We start from the raw sequence: 27,345 nt of genomic DNA, 5'->3' as shown, positions 1-27,345 counted from the left end.
GATTCGTGCGGAGCACTCACGAGCTCGAGGTAGTTAGCCGGTTTGAGTGCCGTGTAGCCCCACGGCGTGAGCCAGAGCTGCGAGTAGGAGTGGAAGGTGAGGAAAGCCATGATCTCGCGGCGCCTGGCGTAGACGAAGTTCGCGATCGCTTTGGTCTCCGGCTCCGAGAATGCCTTGTTCCCGGCGAAGACCTCCGAGCACGCTTTGCTGCTTGAGCCACCCGCTGCGCACAACAGTTGCTTGGTAAACTACGCGAGCAAACGAAACGTGGGTGGCTTTTGTCGAGACGTGCGATTTATGCCCTTCCCCAGCAACAGATACCCGAGTGCGTTCGGCAATTATATCCTTTCCGTGTGGACGGCGCTTGTGCAAACCCGCCTCAATGAAATAATTTTTATTACCGAGAATAAAATTATCAGCTGTAACATCATTTTAAATGTCTTTTCAGCTTATTCAGACATGTTTAAAACTACCCAACAGACCTGACAAAAAGTTAACACTCCGGATAATACGTTGGCCGATAAAAGCAACTAAGCAACACAGAAACATATAGAAACAGTGTTTTATACTATAATAAGCAGGATACAAGTTCAACTAAGGATAAACCTATAGGCGACATAGACATAACTCAAATGCAGTTAAGGGTTACGCGGACAAGATCCGCGAGAATACAGGTAATATACCGGGTAGCTAACTCGGACCAAGGTTTAAAAAACAAAACAAAAAAAGAAACCATGTGCTCTAGGAAAGTTCTACCTGCTGTATATTAGCGGTAGTCGTGTGTACATACCATCTGCATTTTTTACAGCGAAAGCTGTTATGAGATCATTTCACCGGCCGTTTTTGGCGCCGTAGTTGTCCGCCGCCGCCGCCGCCGCCGCCGCCGCCGGTGTCCGTAACCAGTATCGCTCGAAATAAGAAAAATAAAACGAAATAAGAAAAAAACTCCACGATGGAACGAGGTTCGAACCTGGGCCCTCTGCGTGGGAGCCCAGTATTCAACCTCTGAGCCATGCCGGTGCTTGAAACTGCTTTGCAAAAAGGTCCTATACAGGCTTCATGTCGGAAAGGAACCACATTAGCATATGCAATATAGCGTGGTGGAAGAGTAAAATAAGCACCAAGCGTCGCACAACGCGAATTCTGTAACCAGGCGTCACACAATGCGAATTGCGCAACGAGTAGGTTGTTGAATGCTTCCAACCCATTACAAAGGACTCTGCCATAATTCTTCATCGCCATCAGGCACAGCATCAACAAAGTGCGCATAATGCCTTACATGCGTTTAGCAGGTACCAACGCTCTCCGTAGAATGACGAAAAATGGCACAATGCCTGTTGCCCTACTTCTCAAATATTACACTGATTTATAGCGTAGTGGGTTCCTCGCAAGTGCACTTGTATTGGTTGCCAAGGAAGCCCATAAGCGCATGATCCATTTCCTCGGGGTCTCAGTAAAGTTCTTTCGCTCCCCCCCCCCCGTCTCTCTCCCTCGTCAACGTATGTTATACAGCATGACGGGAGAGGGAAATAGTGACCGGGCGTCACCCAATGCAAATTACATAACTGGTGGGCCGTTTAAAGATTCCAACCCATTACAAAGGGCTGAGCCATAATTCTTCATCGTCATCAGTCGTCGCGTCAACAAAGTGCACATGATGCCTTACTGACGTGTACCTGGTGCCTCGCTTCTCCGCAGAATGACGAATAATGGCTTAGTAGGTGCTTCCCAACTTCACAAAAATTGTGATTTATGGCGTAGTGGGTACCTTTCTAGTGTACTTGTTTTGTAGCCCCAAGAGAGCTTAACGGGCTCTAGAAACGCTGCTCTTCCAGCTTTCGCTGTGGCTGTGCTGTGGTTTCAGCGCAGGCCTGGCGTTTTTTCATTACTAAGCATTTATCAATTAATTACCTTTGTCATTTTTAAATTCTTTTTCGAATCGGTAAAATATTATCTTTAATAACCCCTAAAATTAAGCATTTATTTTGTGCTGAAATCTGCCTGTTTTTTTTTTTTTCAAGAGAAAACAAAAGCGCGCAAAACACGCCAAATAGACACGCGCTCACGCGCCGCTGCCCAAGCGCTTCCAAGCGTTCATTGGTTGATACTCATGTATATCTGCGTTCGTTCGTCGCCGCATTGCACAGGGCTTCACGCTAGCGCGCGTGTATTTCATATTTGGCGCGTTTCGCGCGCTTTTGTTTTTTCTCGAAAAAAAAAAAAACAACCAGGCAGATTTCAGCACAAAAGCTTGATTCCGGGGTTATTTGAGACGGCCTACAACTTAAAAGTTGCGATTCGAGCAAGAATGACAAAAATTGACAAATTAAAGTTAATTAAATAATTAATGCGTAGTAATGAAAAAATACAGGTGGTATGTACCGACAACTATACGTCTATGGCGTGAATATATAGGCTGCAAAGCTTGTTGGAGGTATCTGGGGCATTTGCGCACACAACTCAGTCATTTTTCTCCAAGGAACACGGGAACTTTCGTATAAGTCGTATGTGCACGCGACCCGTACTTGTGCGCGAGCTTTGCGGTATCCTTAGATTTCTGTCAATTAAACTAGGCTGAAGAGAACACAAAACACGACTTCCTGCCATGTTATGCGAGAAGCAATCAGTCAAGAACGAGAGAGCGCTCTCTGCTAACTAAAATGCTGATCTGTGAATGATCCAAGCAAATGAGGGTCAAGAAGTTTCCGTAAAAGGTTTTTCTTGAATATATTTAACTCGCAAATAAATATTCAGCGCGCATATTAGATTTCAAGTCTCTTTTGCGTACATGTACTGAACTCGTAAAAAAAAAACGATACTTACTCTAATTACGTCACTACAAATCAATTATCTGCTCAGGGGGACTCAATTTACAAGACCGCGAAGCAATTCAATAACTAATTAAACTCATTACGCCAATAACCTCCTTAGTTACAAACATTAAAGCATACGCATATAATGAAAAACTGAAGGGAATCATCGTAGAAGACCTGTTCCACGTTTCTACACTTCAAAATGTCCATATAATCCGAGATACCTTATTTGGCATGCAGCCTTCGAAGCGCGGCTCGCGGTGAAATTACATTGCCACGTAATTGGTGTGGAAGTGAAATCAAGCTTCGTCATACCGCGTGATGAAAGCTGTCTCGCTCCTGATGCTGGAGTGACCATGCGTCTAATGGAAATGATTAAGTCGCGCAATGTGCCAACTGGAATGTGGAAGCTTAATTCGAGGCTTAGTGTTATAGAAATGCCTTCTGTGCGTCCTTGAATAGTTTCGCACGAGCTCGCCTCCTGTATGGTAAAATATAAACGCGAAATTGTCCTCGGGCCAATCCTAAATTAGACGTAAAGGTACAACATCTTTGGAGGGGACAGCGCAATACATAGAGGCAAGGTATGTATTTCCTTAGTCTTACAATATGCTCGCCACGCTTCATTCACACGAAGGATTGGGGCAGCTACGCACTAGCGGTGCAAAGACTGAGGAAACAGGGCGGCCTTCCGCTTCTCTTTTCCCTTCCCCTCACCCTCACTTGCTTCTCTAACCCCTTGCTATACTATTCTGTACCAGACTATGCTATGCTCTACTCTCTCCCTTACTCATTTCCATCCTCCTCAACCTTACATCACTCCTTCTCACTCTCACTTCCCTTTCTCACCCCTTGCTATACTATATATACACGGCTGTGCTATGCTTTATTATCTCTTTTGAGCTGCGGAACTTAAAACTTTTTATCATCTCCCCCTCCTCTTTTCCCTCCTCGTCCTCCTCACATCGCCCCCTCCTTACCCTCACTTCTCTTTCCCACGCCATTGCTATACTATACTAAGCATGGCTATGCTATGCTTTACCATTTCCCCTCCTACTCACCCACACTTCCCTTTCCCACGCCCTTGCTGTACTATACTATGCTCATTTCTTGGTTTTGCGTGCCTTGGCATAGCCAGGCTGGGCTCTCCATCTCTTAACGTGGCTCCACTTCGCTCAACCAGTTAATGCGGGACGACAACGGAGCTTTGCCTAGCAAAAGCTCTGCTGTTGCTATAGTCACATGATATGCTCGCACAATAAGCTCGCGACGAAGAATAAGGCAATCGTTTGAGAACGTCTAAGTAATTTAACGAGTGTCGCGTGAGAGCATACGCTTTCGCCTGTTATAGTGTTGCGTAAAGGGACGGTGACTTCTTTGTTTATGAGTGTGCGCTGCGTGACGTCATGCATAATTTAAACTTCTGTTCTCTTCGCTCTTGGACTTCACTCTTGTTCGTTACTTCTTTACTTTCGCCTCCCATATTAACCTGTCCTTAGTGCTCCACCCTACCCCGCATGTTAAAAAAAATTAGAACTTCGTGCGATAAATCATCCATACATCGCTTAACACGAGAGGAAGCCACCCCTCGGTATCATCTCTGTACACAGAATAAACTAAATATCTGTGTGTGCGCTCCTCCTCCACTATACAACAATCGACACTCCCTGCCTTGATTATCTCATTCCTTTTTAAGTAACACCGACAAGTTCTTGATAAAGTTTTAGGAATATGAAAACTGCGGCGCAATTACGTTTGGAAGATCACTCAACAGTGCTTCGGTAAGCAGTCGCGGCGATGTACTGATAATCTTCGCGTGTAATGCGCAGTCCAGCCCATGCTTTCTGTCCATTTGTACACTCGTACCGCCCCAAGCGTCTCGTTTCAGGTTGAACGGTCAGGACATAGCGATGACAGGGCAGGCGCGTGCTCCGACAACCTCAGCTGCTAGCGAAATACGCAGGTTGCTGCACGAATATTTCGAAGAGTTGTCATTCTTTGCGCAAGCCCTCAAGAGCAAAGCCTCCGAATACACGGTGAAGCTCTATCAGTGAACAACATTAGGCCGAATGAAGGCGTGTGGTTTTCTGTCCATGGTTTCATGCGCTGGCAGTACGCTTTCTTTCAGATGCCTTCGTATACTCACAGCTCCATTTGAAGCCGAAGTTTCTGTTCGGGTCGGCACCACGACAGATGAAGCTGGCAGTCGTGGACCTTGTCTTCCGCCACAGCCGGTTCTGCAAAGCAGCCGGTGCCATTGATATACTCCGAGTCGCTCACCGACAAGCGATGCGCTCATGACTCACGAGGATGTGCGTGTACTCGTAGCCGTCCGGGTTGGCCACCGGTAGACCGTACACGTCGAAGGTGTCCAGAATCTTGGTCGTGTCATTGTCATTGCTGTAGCCGCTCACCAGCTGGGTACCAGAGGAAAAATGACACGGTCTCAGGAGTTCGCATCGTTGTGGATAAACGTCACCAACAGGCCACATGTACTCGATTGGCCTGGGGGCCGAGTGGTGCATTACGGCATGACCACGCCCACATTTCGGGGCATCACTGTCGCCGCTGTTTAAAATGTGCAACCGAGATGTGCGAACCGGTCCCCCAGGTTTTCCCTGACTAAGTAGTGAATCCAACGCGTCCTTTGTTGCCTCCTTGCCTCGCTTGAGCTTGGATGAGGGACCGGTTCGAATTGTTCGTCTTGAATGTTTTTGCGCGTGTTATTATAGCTGTTATACAGGGGGCAAGCCAGCGCCATCTGCTGGTATTCTCATGCTGGTGCAGGCTGCTCTTCTTGCATGATCTCGATTCACAGAGCACAGCCTGGCGCTGGTCAGAGTCGATGTGCAGTGCGTGCCACGATCAAAAAGCCTAATAAGTTGTGCGCGAAGCTCAATGCCAAAGTCGGCCAATAGGCAGGAGTTGTCGATGACCGGACGTATTGCCACCCATAGTCAGGGAAAATCTCGGGTTTTGTCGCGCATTTGTCGAAGCTCTTGCGATGACCAAGCACTCGAGAGAAAGCAAAGGACGAACGTCTCCCCACCTTCCCCGTTATCAATATGCCCACTTTTTTTTTGCATTTTCTGTTATTCATGCACAGAAGTGATGGGCACAGAGATTGGAAATAGCTGCCATCGTCAAGCAGTAATAATCGTTAGACGGTAGCCTCTGCCGTAGCTCAAAGAAATCGGCAGCAACAGTATACTTTCATGAAGCTTGTTTTTTGTGTGTGTAAACGGCTGCATCCTTTATTCTTTATGAATACATTGCGCTCACGCAATGTTCTCGTGCACCGCACATGCATATCTGAGAAAATCGCCGCACATTTCGTTAACAGGTAGTTAACGTTTGCCCGCACTGTTGATTCACTGTGCTGCTTATAGAACTACGCCCTCAGCCTCAACATGTCCGCGGGTGCCGCAAACAGGCAAATGTCATTGACCCATGGGCCTTTTGATGCGGCCTAATGTAACGTGTGGACATTTTGCTTTCGTATATCAACACTGTTTGCCGAATCAGTCACCATAATTAAAGAGAAAAATCACTTGGCGATGAAGAGGTGGTGACTGTGCAAAGAAGACATCCTGTGCCATTGAAGCTTGTAACGATCTGAGAGCATAGACTAGTCCACAAGAAGGGACACTTGGGCTAGATGGTCACGATTCATTTTTTGAACTGCTTACAGCGCCAAACAGACGAGGACGAAAAAAAAAAAAAAAAGGTAACGACACGAGCGCTGTGTCCTTACCTTCTTTTTCTCTGTCCTCGTCTGTTTAGCCCTGTAAGCTGTTCGTAGACTAGTGGTGAACAGGCGGTGCATATACGAACCTCTTCAAGAATGTACATGACTGTCGCGGGGGAAATCCACTCTCTGGCATGCATGCCACCATCCAGCCACACTGCTCTTTTGGCCCGTCCTGACGACAGCTGCGCAAGTAAGCCATGAAAGTATGTATGGGAGAACTTACACAGAGCTCCACATCACGCTTGTAAGTCGACTCTATGTAGGAGATCCCCCCCCCCCTAAAACCGCACGAAAAAAAAAAAAACCCGCGAGCGTTTTTTATAAAGGAAATTTATTTACGATGTCGCTGAGGAAAAACTCGAATTCCGGTGGGCAAAGGTGACTTCACGCCAGTGCTTGAAAGCTTTGCAGAAAAGCTAGCTTCGCGGCAATAAGCGAGGATTGTTTTTAGAAAATGTTTCGCGAATCGTTGCTCAGGGTGCGGGTTGTATACGAGAAAATACGATATATATTACAGGTAGAGCCGGAACGTTAACATAATGTTGTAACTATGCCGTGAAGTGCCTGATTTCTCGTTTGTTTCGGTTTCTGTTGGAAGTCGACCCCCCCAACTTGGATTTCAAATACATACATACATATATATATATATATATATATATATATATATATATATATATATATATATATATATATATATATATATATATATATAATATTTTCCCCTAAAGGATGCGGCTCTAAAGTTGCACGCACGCCACGCATTTGTGCGTGTTAATTAAACGTGTTTTCTAAGAATCTTATGTAGCACATAGGGCCAATTGACCTTAAAGGGGTCATGAACCACTTTTCCAAGTAATGATCTAACGACCTCAGTATCGGAGTTTACTGCCTCCCGAATCGATTGCCGCAAAAATTTCTAGAATCCGTCAAGAATGAGCTGAGTTACGGAGGTTTGGCGCACGCTCTCAGCGCTTTCTCTCTTTTCTCGTGCCGACGAGCGCACTGGAAGCTACATAGGGAGGGATGGCACGGGGGAAAGAAGTTACGTCAGCGCGCGTCATGAAACGCGATCGCTCTCCCGCTGTGATTCGCGTGCGCGAGTGCGGCTACCATGTACTGAGGAGTGCGGCGCCGGCAAGTGGCGGCACCCCGTGGCAAGAAGCGCATCTGATCCGAACGCCGCTCTCGATTTACGTCGGCTATCGGCCAATAAGCATGCTATGTCTCGTGCGACGTAAACTGGCAGATCCGCGACGTCAACGTGCAGACGCCCCGCCCACCGACGAGAGTGAGAACCGGCCTCTGTTTGAAAAGAGGGCGCCTGAGGAAACGGCAACTTCGCGCTCCGCTTGTGGCCTTTACGCGGCGCGCACGACTGTAATATTTGGCAGAGCAGTTCATAGCCGTGTCATCTTTCCACAGGATGTATTTTTTCAACAAGCCCAAGGGGTGCTTCATGACCCCTTTAAGTCGATTCCTACAAAAGTTGTGCATTGCTCTCACAGCAAATAACAATGTCGAAGCAGCTAATTAGTATTCTCTCTGATTATCCTTTAATTATTTTCATCGTAACACACGTGTATGGTCATGAAGCACCCCTTGGGCTTGTTGAAAAAACACATCCTGCGGAAAGCTGACACGGCTATGAACTGCTCTGCCAAATATTACAGTCGTGCGCGCCGCGTAATGACCACAAGCGGAGTGCGAAGTTGCCGTTTCCCCAGGCACCCTCTTTTCAAACAGAGGCCGGTTCTCACTCTCGTCGGTGGGCGGGGCGTCTGTCCGTTTACGTCGCGGATCTGTCAGTTTACATCGCAAGAGACATAGCATTCTTATTGGCCGATAGCCGACGTAAATCGAGAGCGGCGTTCGGATCAGATGCGCTTCTTGCCGCGGGGTGCCGCCACTTGCCGGCGCCGCACTCCTCAGTACACGGTAGCCGCACTCGCGCAAGCGAATCACAGCGGGAGAGCGATCGCGTTTCATGACGCGCGCTGACGTAACTTCTTTCCCCCTTGCCATCCCTCCCTGTCTAGCTTCCAGTGCGCTCGTCGGCACGAGAAAAGAGAGAAAGCGCTTGGGGCGTGCGCCAAACCCCCGTAACTCCGCTGATTCTTGACGGATTCGAGAAATTTTTGCGGCAATCGATTCGGGAGGCAGTACACTCCGATACTGAGGTCATTAGATCATTACTTGGAAAAGTGGTTCATGACCCCTTTGACTGAAGTTGAGCGGTAGCGATGCCAGCTTACCTGTAACATATAACTACAACACTTTCGAAATATCCGTGCTCAAATTTTGCAAAACATTGCAGCTATGAAGGAACACTTTTGAAAAATAAAAAATAATACAATATATTAATTGGAAGGCATATGTATTTCGTACGTAGCACATTTTCGGGACATATATGTGAAAATTCGCGTTACACATGATGGTATGTTCTCAGGACTTCTGTGCAGACATGGTCGACTTGACCAATACTGCTCGACCTTAATTTCGTGTTAGGATCACCTGCGCTTATCCTGGTAGCCGAAGTCTTATTATTGTACCTTTTTCACGAGCTACTTGCACACTAATATTTATCGCGCAGGTAAATTTCGGCTTTTTCGAGAAATCCGCTCAGTAAGGCGCATCAAGCTGCATACCTTTTGCAAGCGTACATTACTAAAAACCTATTCGAACACACACATGTATCGGGGTTTCTCTTCGAATTATGCAATATTTAACTTGTTCATGCATAGTGTATAACGGGCAAGCAATGAAAGTATATGCGCAGTTTGTTTCTGAACTATATTTTCAAAGTATCGTATCGTTTCACACGTGCTATGTATTAACCATTGCTCAACGCTTATCTTCTAGACGTCTTACAGACTCACCTTGACAAGCTTGAGGTCACGGTTCTCGAATGACTTTCCTATGCTCATGACGTTTACCAAGGACTTTCTTCGCAGACTAAATGTATGCAAGTGGTTGTGGATCTTGCAGGAGGATATAAAAGCAAAAAGTACAATTAGATACAAGCCTTATCTACGTGCACTTGATTTCAACCCTAAAGACACATGCGCAAAGCGTAAGAATGCAGGTAACGTTTGGCGCAACGGTTAAATGCATCAAGCAAAGGTTCTTAACATCACAGCGAAACTTTGTCATGCGATATAGTGCCCGCACAGTTAATATAATCCATGAGTTCGACTGACATTTGATAATAATAATTGTTGAGGTTTTACTTGCCGGAAGCACGATATGAAAATGAGGCACGCCGTAGTGCCTTCATTTCGATTCATTTTCTCCGCATTAATTTCGCCCACTGGGGGTTCTTTAATGTGCACCTAAATTTAAGCACATGGATGTTCTTTCCATATTGCCCCCATCGAAATGCGGCCGCCTTGGCCGGAAATCGAACCCGGCTTAGCAGCGCGACAATACGTGACCGACATTTACAGATATATATGTACTTGTCGAAAAACAACTGCAGCAGAATCTGGGGTCGCATTTTGTAAGGCATGTTTTGCTCCAGTTTTATTTTTATTTTTTATCAGTCGTCTCAGTGAGTGGCCGGTTCCGACGATAGCAGGGCGCGGTTTCATGCGATCCAATGCGAACATGTGCCATGAGTGGAGGGCTGGAGGCATTAGCGCACCCAGGATTTTTCTCAGGGGGGGGGGGGGGGGGGGGGGGTTGAACTTCTGACAAGATTACAGGAGTGCGGGGGGGGGGGGGCCAAGCACATTGCATAATATGCCATTTCCTTGCTTCAGCTGGAGTAATGCGACAACAAATAAAATACCAAATAATAATAATAATAATAATAATAATAATAATAATAATAATAATAATAATAATAATAATAATAATAATAATAATAACGTGAATTATGATGATGATTATTCAGCGTTTTACAGAAAGGTCTTGAAATAACTTGACAAGGCCAAAAAACCGTTCAGTGGAGCAGCTGTGCACGTATACGTGCACAGCTGCTCCACGACCGCCAGCCAGCCGACATGTCGGCTGGCTGGCGGTCGCGCAATGATGTTAAAACTTTATTACTATGGTAGGTAGCGCATACAAACGGGACGCAAGAAAGGCACATGAAGACACCCAGCGCCGTGTGTGTTTTCGTGTGCGTTTCTTGTGTCCCGTGTATTTGCACTAGAGCTGTGCACGGGCCGTATTTCCGAGCCCGAGCCCGGCCCGGGCCCGCTGACTTTGTCGAAGGCCCGCCCGAGCCCGACGGCAAAGGGCTGCGAGCCCGCCCGGCCCGGCCCGACGTACGAAAACATAATCCCGGGCCCGGCCCGGCCCGGTCCGGCTTTTTGAAGGTTGGCTGCGAAAACAAAACATCGTTTTCCGGTAATATGGCATTTTATTGAGCTTATCAAGTATGAGCAAACGACACACAGTCTCTATTACACAGATTACAAATTACAAGTAGACGGCCTCATGACAGCAACAATGGAGTTCGCTCGCCAAAGCCGTCACGTGTATGGGGCATGCCCATGCAAGCGTCAGCATGCACGAAGGCGATCTACGTCGGGTCGCTGTCGCGTGCATTTTCACTCATATGGGATTTGGCCTTAAAACAGTCGCGTGGCGCCGTCACTAGCTCCGGTGGTGTTACTTCTCTGTTTGTCGGAGTGCAACAGAGGCAGTGCTTTACCTACTCTCTTTTTGTTTAAAGTAGCGAATGGAAAGGAAAAGCGGTAAAGGTCGGTCGCGGAAAAGGCGCTGTATGCGTGTTGGAAAACAATGCCCGCTCATTCTCTATATTTCGGGCTTGAGTCGGGCTTTGCGCCGGGCCCGAGCCCGGCCCGATAAAACTCCAAGTAGCCCGAGCCCGGCCCGGGCCCGAGGTGAAAATACATCGGGCCGCCCGAGCCCGGCCCGCGGGCCGGGTCGGGCTCGGGCTTTCGGGCTACCCGGAGCCCGTGCACACCTCTAATTTGCACTACCAGTGTAATAAGAAAATGCCATACGAACAAGCCCGCATGCATGGCAACTTCAACTCTTAAAGGGGCCCTGCAACACCTTTCTTAGTTATATTGGAATAGTCTCATTATTGACGTGTGACTCTTCACGAGTCATATGCCGCAAAATTTTTTCGAATCCGTCAAATCTAAGTGGTGTTGCCAAATTATAGAGATCACGTTCCGCAGCTTTCTCCCTCAACTCAACGCCGCGAGCGCGCGGAAAGCTAGGCAGCGAGTCGAGGGAGGGAGCAGAGGAGCGAGGCTCCGCCCAAGAGCGCCGGCGGAATTTTTTTCTTCATTTTTTTTCTTTCTGACGTCTGGGCGCAATCACGTGGTCTGTGCCGCCACTTCCGGTCGGCTTGCGTCGTTCTCGTCGAGCGGAGCCGATCGCACTGTGTATCGCGCGTGCTTGAAAACTGCGCGTCGGTTCGGTAATGTTGGGTGTGTACCTCGAACGCCGTAGTGTTTTCATCGCTCTGCCAACCATGGAAGTAAACCTGCGCGCTCGTTTGGAACGAATGAAAGCTGAGATCGGTTTCGGCCCATACTCCGACACACCGCCTCGTAAGACGGCACTGGCAGACGACCCCGAAGCGCCGCCATTACCGGACGCCAGCATTGTTATCGGAGACATGCTGCGCCCCTGCCTCGGCAATAGTCTAGGTGGTGTTGGCCTCGGTCGGTCGTGAGAACGTGCCGACGATGCAGTTCCCATCTGACGAGGCAACACTCGAACGGCTGCCACTCTCAACGGCAACCGGCGATGGTCAAAAATAAGCACAGAAATATTCACGTTTTCGGCACTGCGCATGGCGAAGAAAACGGAACCACGCAACTACGAGCAGACGAGCTGTCGGTGAGACCGGAAGTGCAAATATTAATGTTTGTCCGGTGTTTTAACGCGATAACAGAATATAAACATACATATTATCTACTTATTGAACTCAAAATTAACAACGAAAGTAATAATGAGGGTGTTATCGTGATTATAACATCAGCCAATGGTGGAACTGCCGACAATCGCGTCATATTTTGCGGACTAATACATCATTTGTCGAGAGAAGAGGGAGCGATTTTCAGCTGACTTTGAGAATTTATTGTAAATTCCAGGCCGTGCGCATCGCTATAATATTTGGCTCGCGTGTTCTCGGGAGCCTCGACTACCGATCGGCAGCGCTTTTTGATTAAAAAACGCTGCAGCTGATAATTTCCTACGCTTCCTTGGAGTCTCGCCAAACTATAAATATCAAAGGGCACTGGTAAATATTACTTATAAACTACATAGTATTGATTATAAATAGCATGTACAGTTCAATACAGCACACGTACAGTACAAATCTCAGCTCACGGATAAACTGCATTATAACCACACTTACTGACTTTCCAGCGTAGATTCCCAGGTCACTCCGGCGCATATAGGTTCGGCGGCTGAACCATCCTTAGTAAAAATTGACTGGTCAATGGATGCATGAGACGACGATATCTGCTGAGTTACCGGTTCCTCTATGGACGTAATCGGGCATTCCGGTGTTGTTGCTGCGTCGCTTGAATATGAACACGAAATCCTTTTTGGGTAGTAGGTGAGAATGTGTTCGACCATAGCCTCGTTCGACTGGCGCTTCGAGAGAGGGCTTCGGCGAGGTAGGTCATTGCCAACGCAGATTCACGCAGCAAACACGGCCACAAGTTCTAGCAAGCAAACTGAACGTGCACGCATGTGTGCACATCAAACTTTGTAGTTTCCGTCCGATGTACATGCAAAAAAGAAGTGGTAAAAAGAATGGGCGAGAGACGTTTACTGAGAAAAAGAAAAAGGAAACGTGCCGCCCCAACAGACCTTCCGCACTTTCCCAAGGTTCTTTTTTCTTACCAGACGTCGTTAAACACATTTACTCCTTCTGCCACGGCTTCTTGCTCCTCCCATCTTTGCAACGGCCGGACTCCACATGGCATGCTTAGAGTCACCGTGTGCGTGCGATGCTGCGACAGTGGCTGGCGACGCACACACTAGTTGCTCCAAGGGTTGCTCAGAAATGCAGGACTCAATGTGCTTAAACTCGTCGTGTGCTTGTGCTACGCAGCCTCCGTGGGTTCGCGATCGCTTTGATGAACGAGACGCTTGAGAGGTGGCCTTTCTTCTCGCCGCACTAACACGTCTCGTTCGTCCGCTGTCAAGGAGGTTCAGAAAAAAATGCGCGACCACTCCGTTGCAGCCATTAAGCGACAGACGGTACCATTCACCAACAGCCCCGAAGAAAATAGAAAACACGTGCGTCGAAGCTTGGCAGAGGGATCAGATGCCGCCGACGCCTTCTTATCTTTAAAATTTGAGTGAGCATTGTCCCGACGTTTCAGAAACCATGCGGTTCCCTCTTCGGAGTTTGAGGGAGGGGAAGCACATGAAAAGGGCTTCTTGTCTTGTTCGGCGGATATGGAAGGGTGCTTCAGGCGGCGGCGGTGCTTGTCGGCAAAAGAACAGAGCAGTGCAAGGGCTTAGATGTGATTCTTCTTTATTATTCTTGGTATAGGTAGAAAGGAAAAGGAGGGAAAATGGGGGAAGAGTGCTCGATAACTGTCTCTGTGTAGGACACCTCAACCGGAAGGCATGAGTTGAACAGTGAAGAGGGTGGGGAGCTTTTTAGACGGCCGTGTCGAAGTGGGTACGCAGATGCCTCTCTCTCTCTCTCTCTCTCTCTCTCTCTCTCTTTTTCTTTCTTTTTTTTTGTGTGCTGTACACAAGGGGTAGGTTGCATTGAGCGCGGTTCACGTTGTTTTGGTCGTTAAAATATGTCAAGATTCATTTCCGGTAGTTGGTTTCAACTGCGAAAACTGTAGTTTCAGGAAAATTGATTCGGCGGTCCGCGTCCTCGGAATCTTCGGCTATGGGGTTGCGACCTCTTGCAAAATTGGGGACGTCATTCCCGTCTTTCTTTCAGGTTCTCGGTTCAGCTGGTGTCTTGAATTTTCTCTTTCGGCGGCCGGTCGTTGGGAGCGATGGTTTCGATCACTACTCGGATAGTAGAGACTGATGCATTTCTGGGGTGGTGTTGATTGGAAAAAAAAAAGGGGGGGGGGGTTGCTGGATTTATCAGCTTGCGTCGTGTTTTTGGAAGTGAACTGCTTTCTGAATAAAAGACTTTCCGTAGCTGTTCTTGGTGAGTTTCTTGAATATCTCATCTGTTTTTCTTTAGTTTTTTCACGTTGTGCGCTGCTGTATGTTCCGGCTCTTCGCATTAATGTCTAAGACTAATATATTCCGCATTTTTGGGGGGTCTGAAGAAAACCGAATATATCGACTTGTGTAGGTGTTTTTGCAGCGTTTTATTTTCAGGCTACGGGAACATCCAAACACGGCCGAGAGTGTTATGTTTCAAGGGCGAGTTGAATTCTCGTTCAATGAAATTTATATGAGAGAGAAAAATTATGACGTAGGATCTCTTGAAGATCGAAAAACAGTCGTTTAGACGTATCTGAGAAATATTTTTGGTTGCGGCTGGAGTGAAATGAGAGCTCGTCCCTCGATGTGTTCCATTCTTATATTTGCCGTGGCATGCTCTATTGTAGTAATCAAAGGGGCAAGAAAATAAAAAAAGGGGCCAGACTGACAACCCGTGAAAGCATATTTTTTCTTGGAAAGCTGCGCCCCGCCACGGTGGTCTAGTGATAAGTTATGGCGCTTGACTGCTGACCCGAAGGTCGCGGGATCGAATCCCGGCCGCGGCGGTTGCATTTTCGATGGAGGCGAAAATATGATTGAGGCCCGTGTACTTAGATTTAGGTGCACGTTAAAGAACCCCAGGGGTTCAAAATTTCAGGAGCCCTCCACTACGGCGTCCCTCATAATCATATCGTGATTTTGGGACGTTAAACCCCAGATCTTATCATTGGAAAGCTGCTTCCCTGGAAATTTAGGAACGCAGAGCCATAGAGCATGCGGTTTGCGTTTTTTTTTTTTTTTTCAATTTAGGAGTAGATGAGTGAATACAACACATTTCTAGAGCCAGTCAGGAAAAGTCGACCTCAGGACACTTCTGGATATGATCTTTGTACTCCCGGTGAGAAGGACAGCGGGGCAGTTACGGGGGGGGGGGGTTAAACCCTCGAAACCCCCCCCCCCCCCGTCGGTGCGTCACTGAGTGGAGGTCTTCAGGTGCTCCTCTTTAGGGGCTCCTAAAGACTACACGATGTTCTTCTCGAGCAATCACGAAGACAATAAAATTTACAGTCGCTTTAGCTGACGCTGATAGCACTGGCGAAAGCCTATGCTCTCACGAGGCACTCGTTAAATTACGTTTGATTCACTTTATCACATTTGATTCCGTGCTGTTTCACATTTCGTTCAATTTACCATTTCGTTCACTGTTAATTCACGTTTGATTCACCTTAATTCACCTTTATTTTACGTTTAACTGCACCTTCGATTTTCCTTTAATCCACTTTAATTCATATTTGAGTCCCCTTTCGCCCTAATTATCACTTCTAATCATTTGGCATACTACAGGCGAAAAGACAAGCTTATTTTCGGGCTAGTCTGTTCATACTCGTAACAATACGTACTCGTTAACAATAATGGCCTGTTCGTACTCATTAATAGTCCTTCGCCCTATTCTAGTGCGTGAGCCCTGTTTTATTATATGACGCTGACTTTATGTAAGCATATTTAAGCATATTTTCGTTCGTAGCATTTTCCCAGTATTGGCTTCCAAGTTTTCTTCTTATGGTCCATCATGAATGTGGGGACACTTACTCTTCTTCTCCCATGAGGGTTGGCCCACTTTTCGAGGAAATATATGTACACAACTCCCCTCCCCCCCCCCCCCTATCTCCTCCTTCATTTTTTTATTTTGTGCTAGTTTTAAGCTGTACCCACATGCATCGCTCTTATATTCTATTACCGGCGCCATTACTCAATCTTCCTCTCTCTCGTCTACATGGTTAAGTGAAAATAAATCAATTGAGCTATCTGTGCTTGCAAACTCAACCTTTACAGGTGCCGATCCGTTTGTTTTCCTGTGCTGCCTCATTCGCAGCTTTTCGCTGCCCACCCAAAGCAACCCTCACTTTTAGATTAAACTCTGTCGTACTTTTTTTTTTTTTCGTCCTTCGTCCTGCTTCGCGCTACACCAACTTAACAAAAAATGAAAAACAAACTAGCCGAAACCACTACTCTGTAGTATGGTTTACCCTTTGGATTTTCAGCCTCAACACTGAGATTACAAATGCAAATCCAAGATTGGTACGTCCTTTCCACACGCTTGTATAATGCTTCGTTAACTACGCTTCCCTTTCCTTCGCGTTGATTACGTTGTCCACGTTTTTCCATGTCATCCTTCCCCTTTTTAGCCTACACTTAGGTATCTGTGCTATTCAACCCTCGGCATTCCGTTTCCATGTATTGTGACCGTCTAATATCATACTGTAGGCGTCATTAAACACCATGAAGTCTGGCCAAGGTTTCTTTCCAACCGAAATCCTACGGCGTACGTCGCCCTCTTCTATGGAAACATCTTCCAGGGGTTAATGAAGATTTTCCGGCTATTCGCAAAGCGAGCATCAAATTTCGAAGAAGTTTCTCCACTTATACACCGTCTCCTTTACACGAGAGATTATAACCCACCTACTTTACTGTATAGCCGCCTTTCCATGGCTATCATACGGCTGCAGCCAGCGGATACTTTAGAAAGTAATGGTGCTGCGCTTTTTGCTTTTTTCTTTGCCCCCTCGGCGTGCCAGCTTACGTGCGTATGTTCGACGAATGTAATTTACTGAAGCAGTTCCACGTTGCGGAGCCGAGCTAAAAAATATATATTCACTTTTTTTTTGCGGTCTTCGCACTTTCGTTATTTTTTTTTTTATTTTTCGTTCGCGAGTGTGCATCATAAAAAGTAAATGCAATAAAGGGCAATCTTCGCGCAAGCCCTTCTGAATGTCAAACGTTTCTCCGCTGTAGGTAGTTCTTTCCATGCTATGTGGATAAAAAAAAGGTGACCAGCATAGCCCATACATGCCTTGATTTCGCCGTGGTCACACTTACGGTGTTCAAACGTTGATAGTCGGAAAAGAAGCTTCGAGGACTTCTCAAATCGGGGACGTCACTCCTACTCGTTGTAGAGTTGTTTATCTCTCTGAAACAGAAAGCAGAAGAGGGGGAAAAAGATGTCAGTCCAACGGGCCCGCGACACAGCAGACTTGGTCTTTCTGTTCCGACGTGGCAGCGGGGCCCTTTACGGGCTTATAGTGGATCTTATAGTGTTTTTTTCCATCCATTCAATGCTCTCGAAATGCGCATTTAATTTAATAGTGTTACGAAGATGGCAAATCGCTGTTTGCTATCTTTAGCTCCCATTTTCAGTTCATATATTAATCTCTAGTTTTGTGTAGGTCCACCTAATGAGAAAAATTTCTTACATCTCTTTTTAGATGTAAGAAAAGTAAAGTTTGTAAAGAAGGCTCTTGCTGCCTATATATGTGCATGGCAGCGGAGATGAAAAAAGAGAGTGTAAAACAGGTAAATGCGCAGACTCCGCGTTTTAAATAAAACAAAAATGATGACTCACTGTCACTGAACAGTAGAAAACCGATGACGCAAAAAAAAAAAAGCTGGGCGACATTTATTTTTGTGCACCTGACTACATCTCACGATTACCGTGAAACAAGTGCCAGCGGAAATGCACTTATTTTCTTTATCTCTTACAGGCGCACTTTAATGTCTTAAAAAAATACCCTAATGAAAAGATGCTGGTTAAAGATCCTGATGATGCTGAAATACTGCCTCGAAGATATCTGATTTATTTATTTATTTATTGAAAAATATCTTACAGACCCAAAAGGCATTAGGACAAAAGGCCCAAGAGGCACACGCTGCAGGACATGCAATGAGCAGCTGTGGTATATTGTCGGTGCAAGCATCTTGCATAGCTGTCTTCATGCGTGCTTGGAAAAGTTGAGCTGTTTCGAGGAGGTATCAGCAGTGAACTCCTTTAAGTGACATCAAATGAGGCTAAATAAGTGATTCACACGGTTTATAACTGCTATAGACGGGTCAAATGTTCAAGGGAAGCCGTTCGAAGGCATCTGCGACGTAAAGTAAGGTAACTACACATCTAAGCAGACCAATTTTCACTGGCAATCATTTCTCTTTCCTATAGCATTTAATGCAGGATCAGGACGTATATTTACAGATAAATATACTGCATTTCGGTCTTTACGAGCCCTCTTTGCGAACCCATATTTGATCGACTTGTTCGTGTTCCTGTGCTATGGCATTTGGCACAAAGTTTTGAGGAATTGGTTTACTTTAGTGTTGTCTTTTTTTTTTTCGAATCTCTATTGAAAACACTGTGTGCATGATACTCTTTAAACTTACCAGTGCCGCTTAAGGTTGATGCATTGTCTACTCCATGCCGCGCTTTATTCGCGTTATGCACGTCCGTACTTACTGTTGACCTCCTACGGAGAGTTTGTAACACATATATTGCTCACACTATTGAATGCGACAGAAGCTTTTTAAAGTAGAATGAGCCCTTATTGCGCGTAATCACCGGAAAGTTGAGTGTCACACCGCTACGCTTCTGGGGCCGAATCCACGAAGCTTTCCGTTCGCAAGTACTCTCTGTAATTGTCCGGCTGCCTTCTCTAATAACATGTCCAGCGCCAAGAGTGGCTGAAATTTTCCCTCACGAGAGGTCTTAGCGTAAGATGTTTTGTGAATTCGGAACCCGGTCTGTATAATGATGGTATGTACTCTCGATTGAGCTTTTCTAATACACTCTATGCAGGGGCGTAGCCAGAAATTTTTTCGGGGGCAGGGGGGGGGGGGTTCAACCATACTTCATGAATGTTCGTGCGTGCGTTTGTGTGGGTGCGTGTCTATATGCGCAAGCAAAATTGAAAAATTTCGGGGGGAGTTTGAACACCCCCCCCCCCCCCCAACCCCCCTTGGCTACGCCCCTGACTCTATGTCATGGCGGTTACGGAAGTACGTGTTTTAGAGGGCGGAATAGAGCACAAAAAAATTTCAGGGACGAGGGAGGACACAGGTCACTCGCATGGGTCCCCCCTCCTTTTCCCCATTCGTCCATATGAAATATTTGTGCTCGATCCCACCAACTTTGCCCAACAACGCACGTTGCTACAGCGAGTGTATGAGTTTACCACATATTCAAACTAACGCGTTTAATTTGGTGATGACATTGCTTTGCTAATGTACCTTTCTTGTACTTGAAAAAACATTTTTCTCCCCTCCCCCTCTCCCGGTGTCTGTTTTGTTATTTTATTTATTTTAATTTCGTTAGTCGCCACTTACTGTTCGAGGTCATGAATGAGAACCTCGCTTGGTATGTCCCTCCAGTGCAGCTGGTCGAGGAATTGGCGTTGCTTATTTGGTGAGACACTCACGTCCACAAACCGATGCACTCGCGACGGCTCCAGCCAGAAGTCAAACTGCGCAGCGTTAGCATATGTACGCGATGCGCAGCGACCAAAACTTAAAATTGTCAGCCACCGTGTTTCTATCGCTTGGAATGTAATCGATGACATTTGTTCAGCATTCCTTTCTCTCTCTCTCTCTCTTCTTTTTTGTTGCTCCTAAAAGCTTTATTTTTATACACCTGTTTACCGCCGGCCAATTCCGTTGATAACGGATGGAGCACCGCTCAAACCACTGAATAAAAGCGAAAGAAGAATAGGATTGGAGTGTGTAATACATACATGCACCGGGTTTGTGCTCCGTTCCACACATCAGGTGCAACGCTGTGGAGTTATATAGTGTGACTTCTTGCTGTGGACGCGTTTGCATTAAGAAATAGTTCCATGATCTGACCACCTAGAATAGAATTTTTTTTTCGTTTTTACAGTGAGTAGAAATTGATTATGTTTTGTGCCTTACAAATAAACAAACGCCGTTATACGTCTGTCATTATGCAGCTGGATACGCCACCTAGAACTAAGAGTTGCTCGTGCTCGGCTCACGCGAGCGTTTACAACATGGTTTACAACGACAAAAGGCGACTACGAGACGTGCGGAGTTATACATTTTGCTGAACGAACTTCTTGCATAGCTTTCACAGCGTTGCACCTGATGTGTGAGTATCCGCTACAGCGGGGATATGACCCCCTGCACACTCACTCTTATGGAACACAATTGCTTCTAAAAACGTGTACATAAGGCAGGGACGAAATAAACAAAAACACGATATTTCGCACAAACGTTTCATAAACGTTTCGTCTGCATTGTGTGCGTCTTTTTAGCGGAAGTTGTGTCACACAGCAAGTAGCGGTGGTTAGGCCAAGAACAAAATCTTTTGAAAGACTTACTCCGCCTCTCGACAGTGCAATCACCGCGGCGTCAAACGCCGTCTAGCCCCACGAAGAAAAAATAGCAGAGAGCTGAGCTAGTTGGTACGTATTCTTTTTAAAAGACCGCAGGCGTGCAAACACGGACACAACAGACAAGTCAAGACACCACAAACGGCGTTTTGTGGTGTCTTGCCTTCTCTGTTGTGCCCGTGTTTGCACGCCTGCAGTCTTTTAACATGAAGAAAGCTTCCCTTCAAAAAGCGAAGCGCCCGCCCAAGCTGCCAACGCTCTCTCGCCGGAGTGCAGTCGTACGAGGTGTGTGTTTGTATGGCACGGCCTAACCGTGTCATGCCGGATGTTGAAGCAATAAATGCAGTGTCCATGTTGCAACTGCACAACCTGGGCCATTTGATGATCAAAGAATGTCAACTTAATATATCTTGAAGCACAGCAGCACGAAAATACGTGGAATACTAGTGCACCTCGGCGCTAATTTCGATGACAAATTTGTCTGTGAAGAGGTGCTCCCAGACAACAGTCGACATCTTATGCTCGTCCTCAAAAGGTACAAACGTCTTCGTCCGCTTGGCAGCATTCTGAGTACGTCCTCAGGACCTCGTTTGCAGGATTATCCTAAACGTGCTCTCATGCGGACGTGTTCGGGACAGCAACAAGCTTGCGCTGAACTGGGAATTGCAACATTTGTGCAATGAACACCATTTGACTGCATGTTATTTTTTTATTTTAAAAAATAGAACATCTTTATCTGGTGACATAATTATGATTGCCGACGGACACGTTTCTACTTGTTCAGAATGAGTACATGTGTTAATCGCCAACGTGGCGAGGGTAATGCGATGTATTAATTGCTTGTTTAAAAAGCCCAATTTAAGGGAAATACGCTTCGCGAAGTTAAAATTCGGTGACATATATTTAAATTTCCCGCACTTCGACCGCTGGCAACACTGTGACCCATGTGACCAAAAAAAAAAAAAAGTGGTGTATCAGGATGTTGTAGGGCCAGGAAGTAGTCCGATCAGTGGTGGCTAGCGACGCCGCCACAGCAGCGATGTGCAGAGTGCAGATTACGACCATGTTAGTGGAGCCATTACGTCTGACGACGAGGAAAGCAATGTGAACTTCCGACAAAGGTTACAAGCGTGGGCGGTTGAATCGCGGTGCTCGCATGCCGCTGTCACGTCACTGCTGTCAGTTTTGTGGAGCCACACTTGTTTTGTGTCACTACCGTCGACTGCTAGGACGCTCTTGCAAACTCCAGGTAGGGTCCTAAACATCAGAGAGCTGGCAGGAGGGAAGTTTCGCCATTTTGGCCTTGAGGCAGGACTGCGGCAAACTCTGCTGGACTGTACACACTTGCCTGACGAACCCAGCCTTTGCTTCAATATTGACGGTTTGCCATTAGTCCCGAGCAAGCGCCCCTCTCCCGCCATTTCCACTGTTTCATTCACTGTTTTCATTCTCCCGGCGAGGGTGAATACATGCATAATCATTAAAGCATTTCATTAGCACAGGTGTGCATTCCTTATTCTTAACAGCTACTCCGCCACCATGTTGAATTTTGATTCATGACTGAGCAAGCGTGCCCCTCTCCAAATCTTGTCGAATTATCTTTCGACGTAGGGACGGCGCTTGCTCGGGATTTTACGGTGGTACCCTCAACAACTGTTATCATGTCCTCATAAAAAATTCTTGACTTTCTTTTAGGATCACCGGAAGGACAGTCAGATTATTCAGCTGAATGAACATTTCATTGAATGCCTCGCCGAGCTCATCCCTTGAAGAGTTTTTATGGTTTGCTGGAGGCATCGAATTAAAAATGTATTACCTAGAAACATATTGTTTTTGTGCTTGCTTTAGCAGGTGGCACGGCCAAGTACCTTGCATGTGCATTTTCTGCATAGGCACCGACACTGTTAAATACTATGTGACATTCCTTATACTAACTAGTCAGTGGTACATAACTGTGCTCTAATATTAAATTCGTGTAAAAGTAAAATCTAAAATCCAGTAATTAAGCATGCAACCAATCTTGGTGTGTAGCCCAGTCGGTACGCTGCATGTTCAGAAATGTCCTGGTGGACCAATTGATCAATATGCTTCAGTCCCCAATAAATCCTGAGATTGTGCCCTGGTGGACCAATTGAGTATGTTTCAGTACCCAATAAGTCCTGAAATTGTGCCCTGGTGGACCAATGGAGTATATTTCAGTCCCCAATAAATCCTGAAATTGTGCCCTGGTGGACCAATTGAGTATGTTTTCAGTCTCCATTAAATCCTGAAGTTGTGCCCTGGTGGACCAATTGAGTATGTTTCAGTCCCCAATAAATCCTTAAATTGTGCCAAAAATGTCCTGGTGGACCATTTGAGTATGTTTCAGTCCTCAATGAATCCTGAAAGTGTGCCAGAAATGCCCTGGTGAACCATTTGTGCATGTTTAAAAGACATGCTGAGGCCGGACAATAGTATCTTTCTTGGACTCCATCAAGACTAGTTGAGCATGTTTTCGGGACGTCACAATGTCCTCACGAGAACGTTTTGAAAACGTGCTGAAGATGTGTTACTGTTGTCTCTCGAGACCTGCTGCCTTGAGCACTGACCGGTTTCAATCCAAAGATTTCAACAGGTAATCAATAAAAAGTGATTAAACACTAAATAGTGAAACTGTTTACTAACACGTTATGAAAGATTATTGATCGATTTTCCGCTGTTGTCTCGGATCTCGTTTCCGTAGTGCTGTAAATCGCGCACCCCAAGCAACCATCTAGCCCAGATTTCTTCCTTAATCTTTATCGGACATTGTCATGTATGCCAAACGTGACATTTTATTTTCACTACTAATTTATCTGACAATATATCCATAAGGTTTGCAGCGGTGGTGTTTTTGGAGTTATATATACCAGATAATCTCTGGTTATACGTCACTAGGTATTTCTGTATCATTATTTTATCATAAATAAGGAAGAGAAATACGCATGATTTTGCTTCTTGTACCAAAATAAGTGGCTCTAGAATATTCTATGTTGTACAATATTTCACAATGAGGTAAATTATTTTTTCCTCTCTAATTCTACCTGCCCATTTGTATTACTATTTTCATATCCAGCATAAGTACACTGGCGAACATAAACTGAATGCATCATACGTACTCCATCGATTTCGCTGTTTTCAAGATCAGCCAAGTACTTCAATTGTTGCACATCCTTCGGGTACAGCCTGTATACTGTATACCTGCAACATAAGCGAAATGAAATGCATTCACTCGAAGAAAGGATAGATAGATAGATAGATAGATAGATAGATAGATAGATAGATAGATAGATAGATAGATAGATAGATAGATAGATAGATAGATAGACAGACAGACAGACAGACAGACAGACAGACAGACAGACAGACAGACAGACAGATAGATAGATAGATAGATAGATAGATAGATAGATAGATAGATAGATAGATAGATAGATGGATAGATAGATAGATAGATAGATAGATAGATAGATAGATAGATAGATAGATAGATAGATAGATAGATAGATAGATAGATAGATAGATAGATAGATAGATAGATAGATAGATAGATTAGTGCTCTGTGACAGATTGTAAAAGACAATCATATATTCGAGAAACAACGAAGCCAGTGAAAACTATTTTTAAATCATTATGAATGACAGGAAATTCGCGATAAGCTTCATATTGCTAATGAAGGAAAGCGTAAATATGAAGTGAACGAAAAGATAACTCGGGGCAATGGGAGCAGAACACGCCACCTGCGCGTGGCTCGCGCGATACCGCAGCGGTAAAAGACAGCGGCAGCAATGTGGAGGGTGCGTTTTTGGATCTCATAAGCAGCGAAGTTTTCTATTCTTTCCCTATCATTCCACTTTGTTTTTTCTTGTTAATAATATGCCATTTAGATCAATTTTAACCCCCACTCACGAATGATTCTGCATTTCAAAAATTTAAGTTGGCTTTCTTGTGCTTTTCTTGGGGGTTCATTGTCTGTTGACTGCGTATGGTTGTTCCTAGACCAAACTGAAAAAATTAGCGCAGCTTGCAACTAAGTCGCTCAAGGCTGGGTGCTGGGTCACTGCAGAGCTCGTGGGTACCTAGCTGGTCCTGGCTTGGCTATAGGCTTTTACCCTATAACCTCCCTCTTTCCCACCCCTTGCTATTCTATACTATACATCCATGGTGACTAGCGCGTATGTGCCACAGAAATTGAGCAACCTCCGCTACTCAGCACTTGTCAACTAAAAGCGAAGAAGCCGTCCGCGGGCAAGAACGTGTATATGTGCCACAGAAGTTGGTCAAATGTTACTGTGCCGGAGAAATGTGTGTACATGTTGAAAGCAGAAGGCGACAGTGAAGAAGAAAGCGCGTGCCGGTTCATGATGATGATGATTTTCTATCTGCGACACACGGCCAACCTCGAGCATAACAGTCCTGCTGTAAAAATCTGTGGGTCTGGTGCGTAAAGGTGAGAAATGAAAGGGCCACACTTACGAAACAAACACATTCAGTGGATTAACGTTTCCGCCGTGGCACGGTCGAAAACTTTAAAACAGTAAATGTGCCTTATACATAACGTATTTCATGAAACGAGCAACATTTAATCAACCTAAACGAAAGAATAATGTAGACAGATATGTGCATTGCGTCTCCGTCCTGTTAGAATTTGTTGGCAAAGACGTAGATAGGAGGTGATCGAATGTATCAGTATCTCCACATACACTAAAGCGCGAACAAGAACACATACAACTTGTGCATTCCTACTGGAATATCTTAACTCTTTCTTTTTTAATCGACTCGTTGTACGCTGTGTATCCTACGCTGTACAGAAACTTCAGGAGGGGGGAAGAGGGGCTACACACGTACCGGCATGCTCCATCTGGCTATGCCCCTGGATCGCGGCGCACGGCGGTCGGTGACAACTTCTTCATTTACACAAAATGAATTCTGTACCTGGGTGGCTCCACGCGGGAAGCGGCCCTTTCGGCCCAGGTAACGATGGCTAATTGGTGCTCCCGGTTGGGGTTTTTTTACAAGCTGTTCCCACGTCGATTTCGAGGGAGCCGGCAGGAGCGATTCGGGAAACCACACAATCCCACAGGATCTCATTTCGAGTATCTGGACTGTTCAGATTACTGTCTTGAAAAAAAAAAATCATATGCTCCAATTGTAATCATTGTCAGTTTGTGAGGGCTGGAAAAACTTGAGGACGCTTGAGCTTCGCCTTCAAGAGTAGAACGCGATGGCGCATTCGGGCCCCGTTGACATCTTCTAAGTGGACGTTTGTGGATGTAACACGGATGTAATACAGATGTACCACGGACACACGAACGTTTGTGGATGTAACATTGGCCGTTTGAAACTCTCCTAGAATGCGTGGCTGCAAATGCAGTTGCGAAGTGTCCACTACGCCGTAATCGATCATATGCGAATCAGAGAAGTACCCACTGTGCGTCCGTAAGGCAATACGCGCAGCTGCACTATATATTTGTTGATGCAGCTGCTGCTGATGATCATAATTAATTACGCGTGAGCGCTTTGTAATGGGCGGGATTTAAACCATCCACACGTTGCGCAAGTCGCCACCTATTCTGCCCTTATGCCACGCAATATTACAGGTGTTAAAGAGGCCCTGCATCACTTTTCCAAGTAACCATCGAATGGCTTCATTAAAGAAGTTTATTACCTCATGAATCGACCGCCGCAAAAATTTTTAGTATCCGTCAAGTACGAGCAGAGTTACAGATATTTGTCGCATGCTGTAATTGCTTTCTCTCTTCTCTCGTCCCGACGCGAGCGCTGGAAGCTAAGCAGGCAGGCATGGCAGGGCGAAAGAAGTTATGTAACGCGGGCGTCGTGACCTTGAGCACTTTTTCTTTTTTTTCTTTGAACGCGCGGCTTACTTTCAGTGTGATCGCGAGCGAGCGCACGGGCACGTAGCGGCCTCGGTAACTATGCAGAGCATGATGCTCATATCAGCCAATGGCTGCGAATTTGGGCATATGGCGCGGTCATTTGGGTGTATGGCGTCATTTGTAGAATTATAGCTGACTTTGACAATTAGTTGTAAATTCCAAGCCGCGTGATGTTTGGCTCGCGTGTTCTCAGAAGCCTCGACAACCGATCGACATGCGTTTTCTGACCATGCTGAAAAAGTGTTGCAGGGCCCCTTTAACGGGACTACTCGCAATACATAACGCCTGTGTAGTTGTTTTCTTTTCTTTTTTTTTTGAAGCATTTTCAAGCACTGGCGTGGCTCTGTGTTAAAATGCGTGACTACCACGCAGAAAGCCTGGGTTCGACTCCCACCTGAGCCAAAGATGTTTATTTATTTGTATCTTTCTCGATTTTTCGCTCGCGGACAACGCTGATCTTTCACTCGCAACAAACGACGGACGCCAACACCGACATTGGAATTTCTGCGACACGTTGTCTAACGCTATCGCGTTAAAATTGTGATTTTGTTTGTATGCGATGAAGGATCGTG

At 45.9% G+C, this 27,345-nt stretch overlaps 1 protein-coding gene across 2 annotated transcripts in view; it reads right to left on the bottom strand.

Annotated features, from left to right (window-relative positions):
* Nucleotides 1-27,345, bottom strand: part of LOC119373756 (carboxypeptidase B) — a 31,134-nt gene that overhangs the window by 1,764 nt on the left and 2,025 nt on the right. Inside the window, exons 2-9 of one of the 2 annotated variants that reach the window (XM_037643822.2) lie at nucleotides 23,996-24,077; nucleotides 19,837-19,973; nucleotides 17,566-17,656; nucleotides 9,441-9,542; nucleotides 6,648-6,746; nucleotides 5,120-5,230; nucleotides 4,960-5,050; nucleotides 21-223 (exon numbers count right to left, since the gene is read on the bottom strand). In XM_037643822.2, coding sequence (XP_037499750.1) covers nucleotides 21-223; nucleotides 4,960-5,050; nucleotides 5,120-5,230; nucleotides 6,648-6,746; nucleotides 9,441-9,542; nucleotides 17,566-17,656; nucleotides 19,837-19,973; nucleotides 23,996-24,077 — 916 coding nt within the window. The remainder of the gene's footprint in view (nucleotides 1-20; nucleotides 224-4,959; nucleotides 5,051-5,119; nucleotides 5,231-6,647; nucleotides 6,747-9,440; nucleotides 9,543-17,565; nucleotides 17,657-19,836; nucleotides 19,974-23,995; nucleotides 24,078-27,345) is intronic. The other variant, XM_049420001.1, reaches the window with a different exon arrangement.

The sequence above is a fragment of the Rhipicephalus sanguineus genome, chromosome 1 (assembly GCF_013339695.2).
Source record: "Rhipicephalus sanguineus isolate Rsan-2018 chromosome 1, BIME_Rsan_1.4, whole genome shotgun sequence".
Lineage (NCBI taxonomy): Eukaryota > Metazoa > Arthropoda > Arachnida > Ixodida > Ixodidae > Rhipicephalus > Rhipicephalus sanguineus.
The sequence above is the reverse complement of the archived record's forward strand: the minus strand, read 5'-3'. Positions and strand labels throughout refer to the sequence as shown.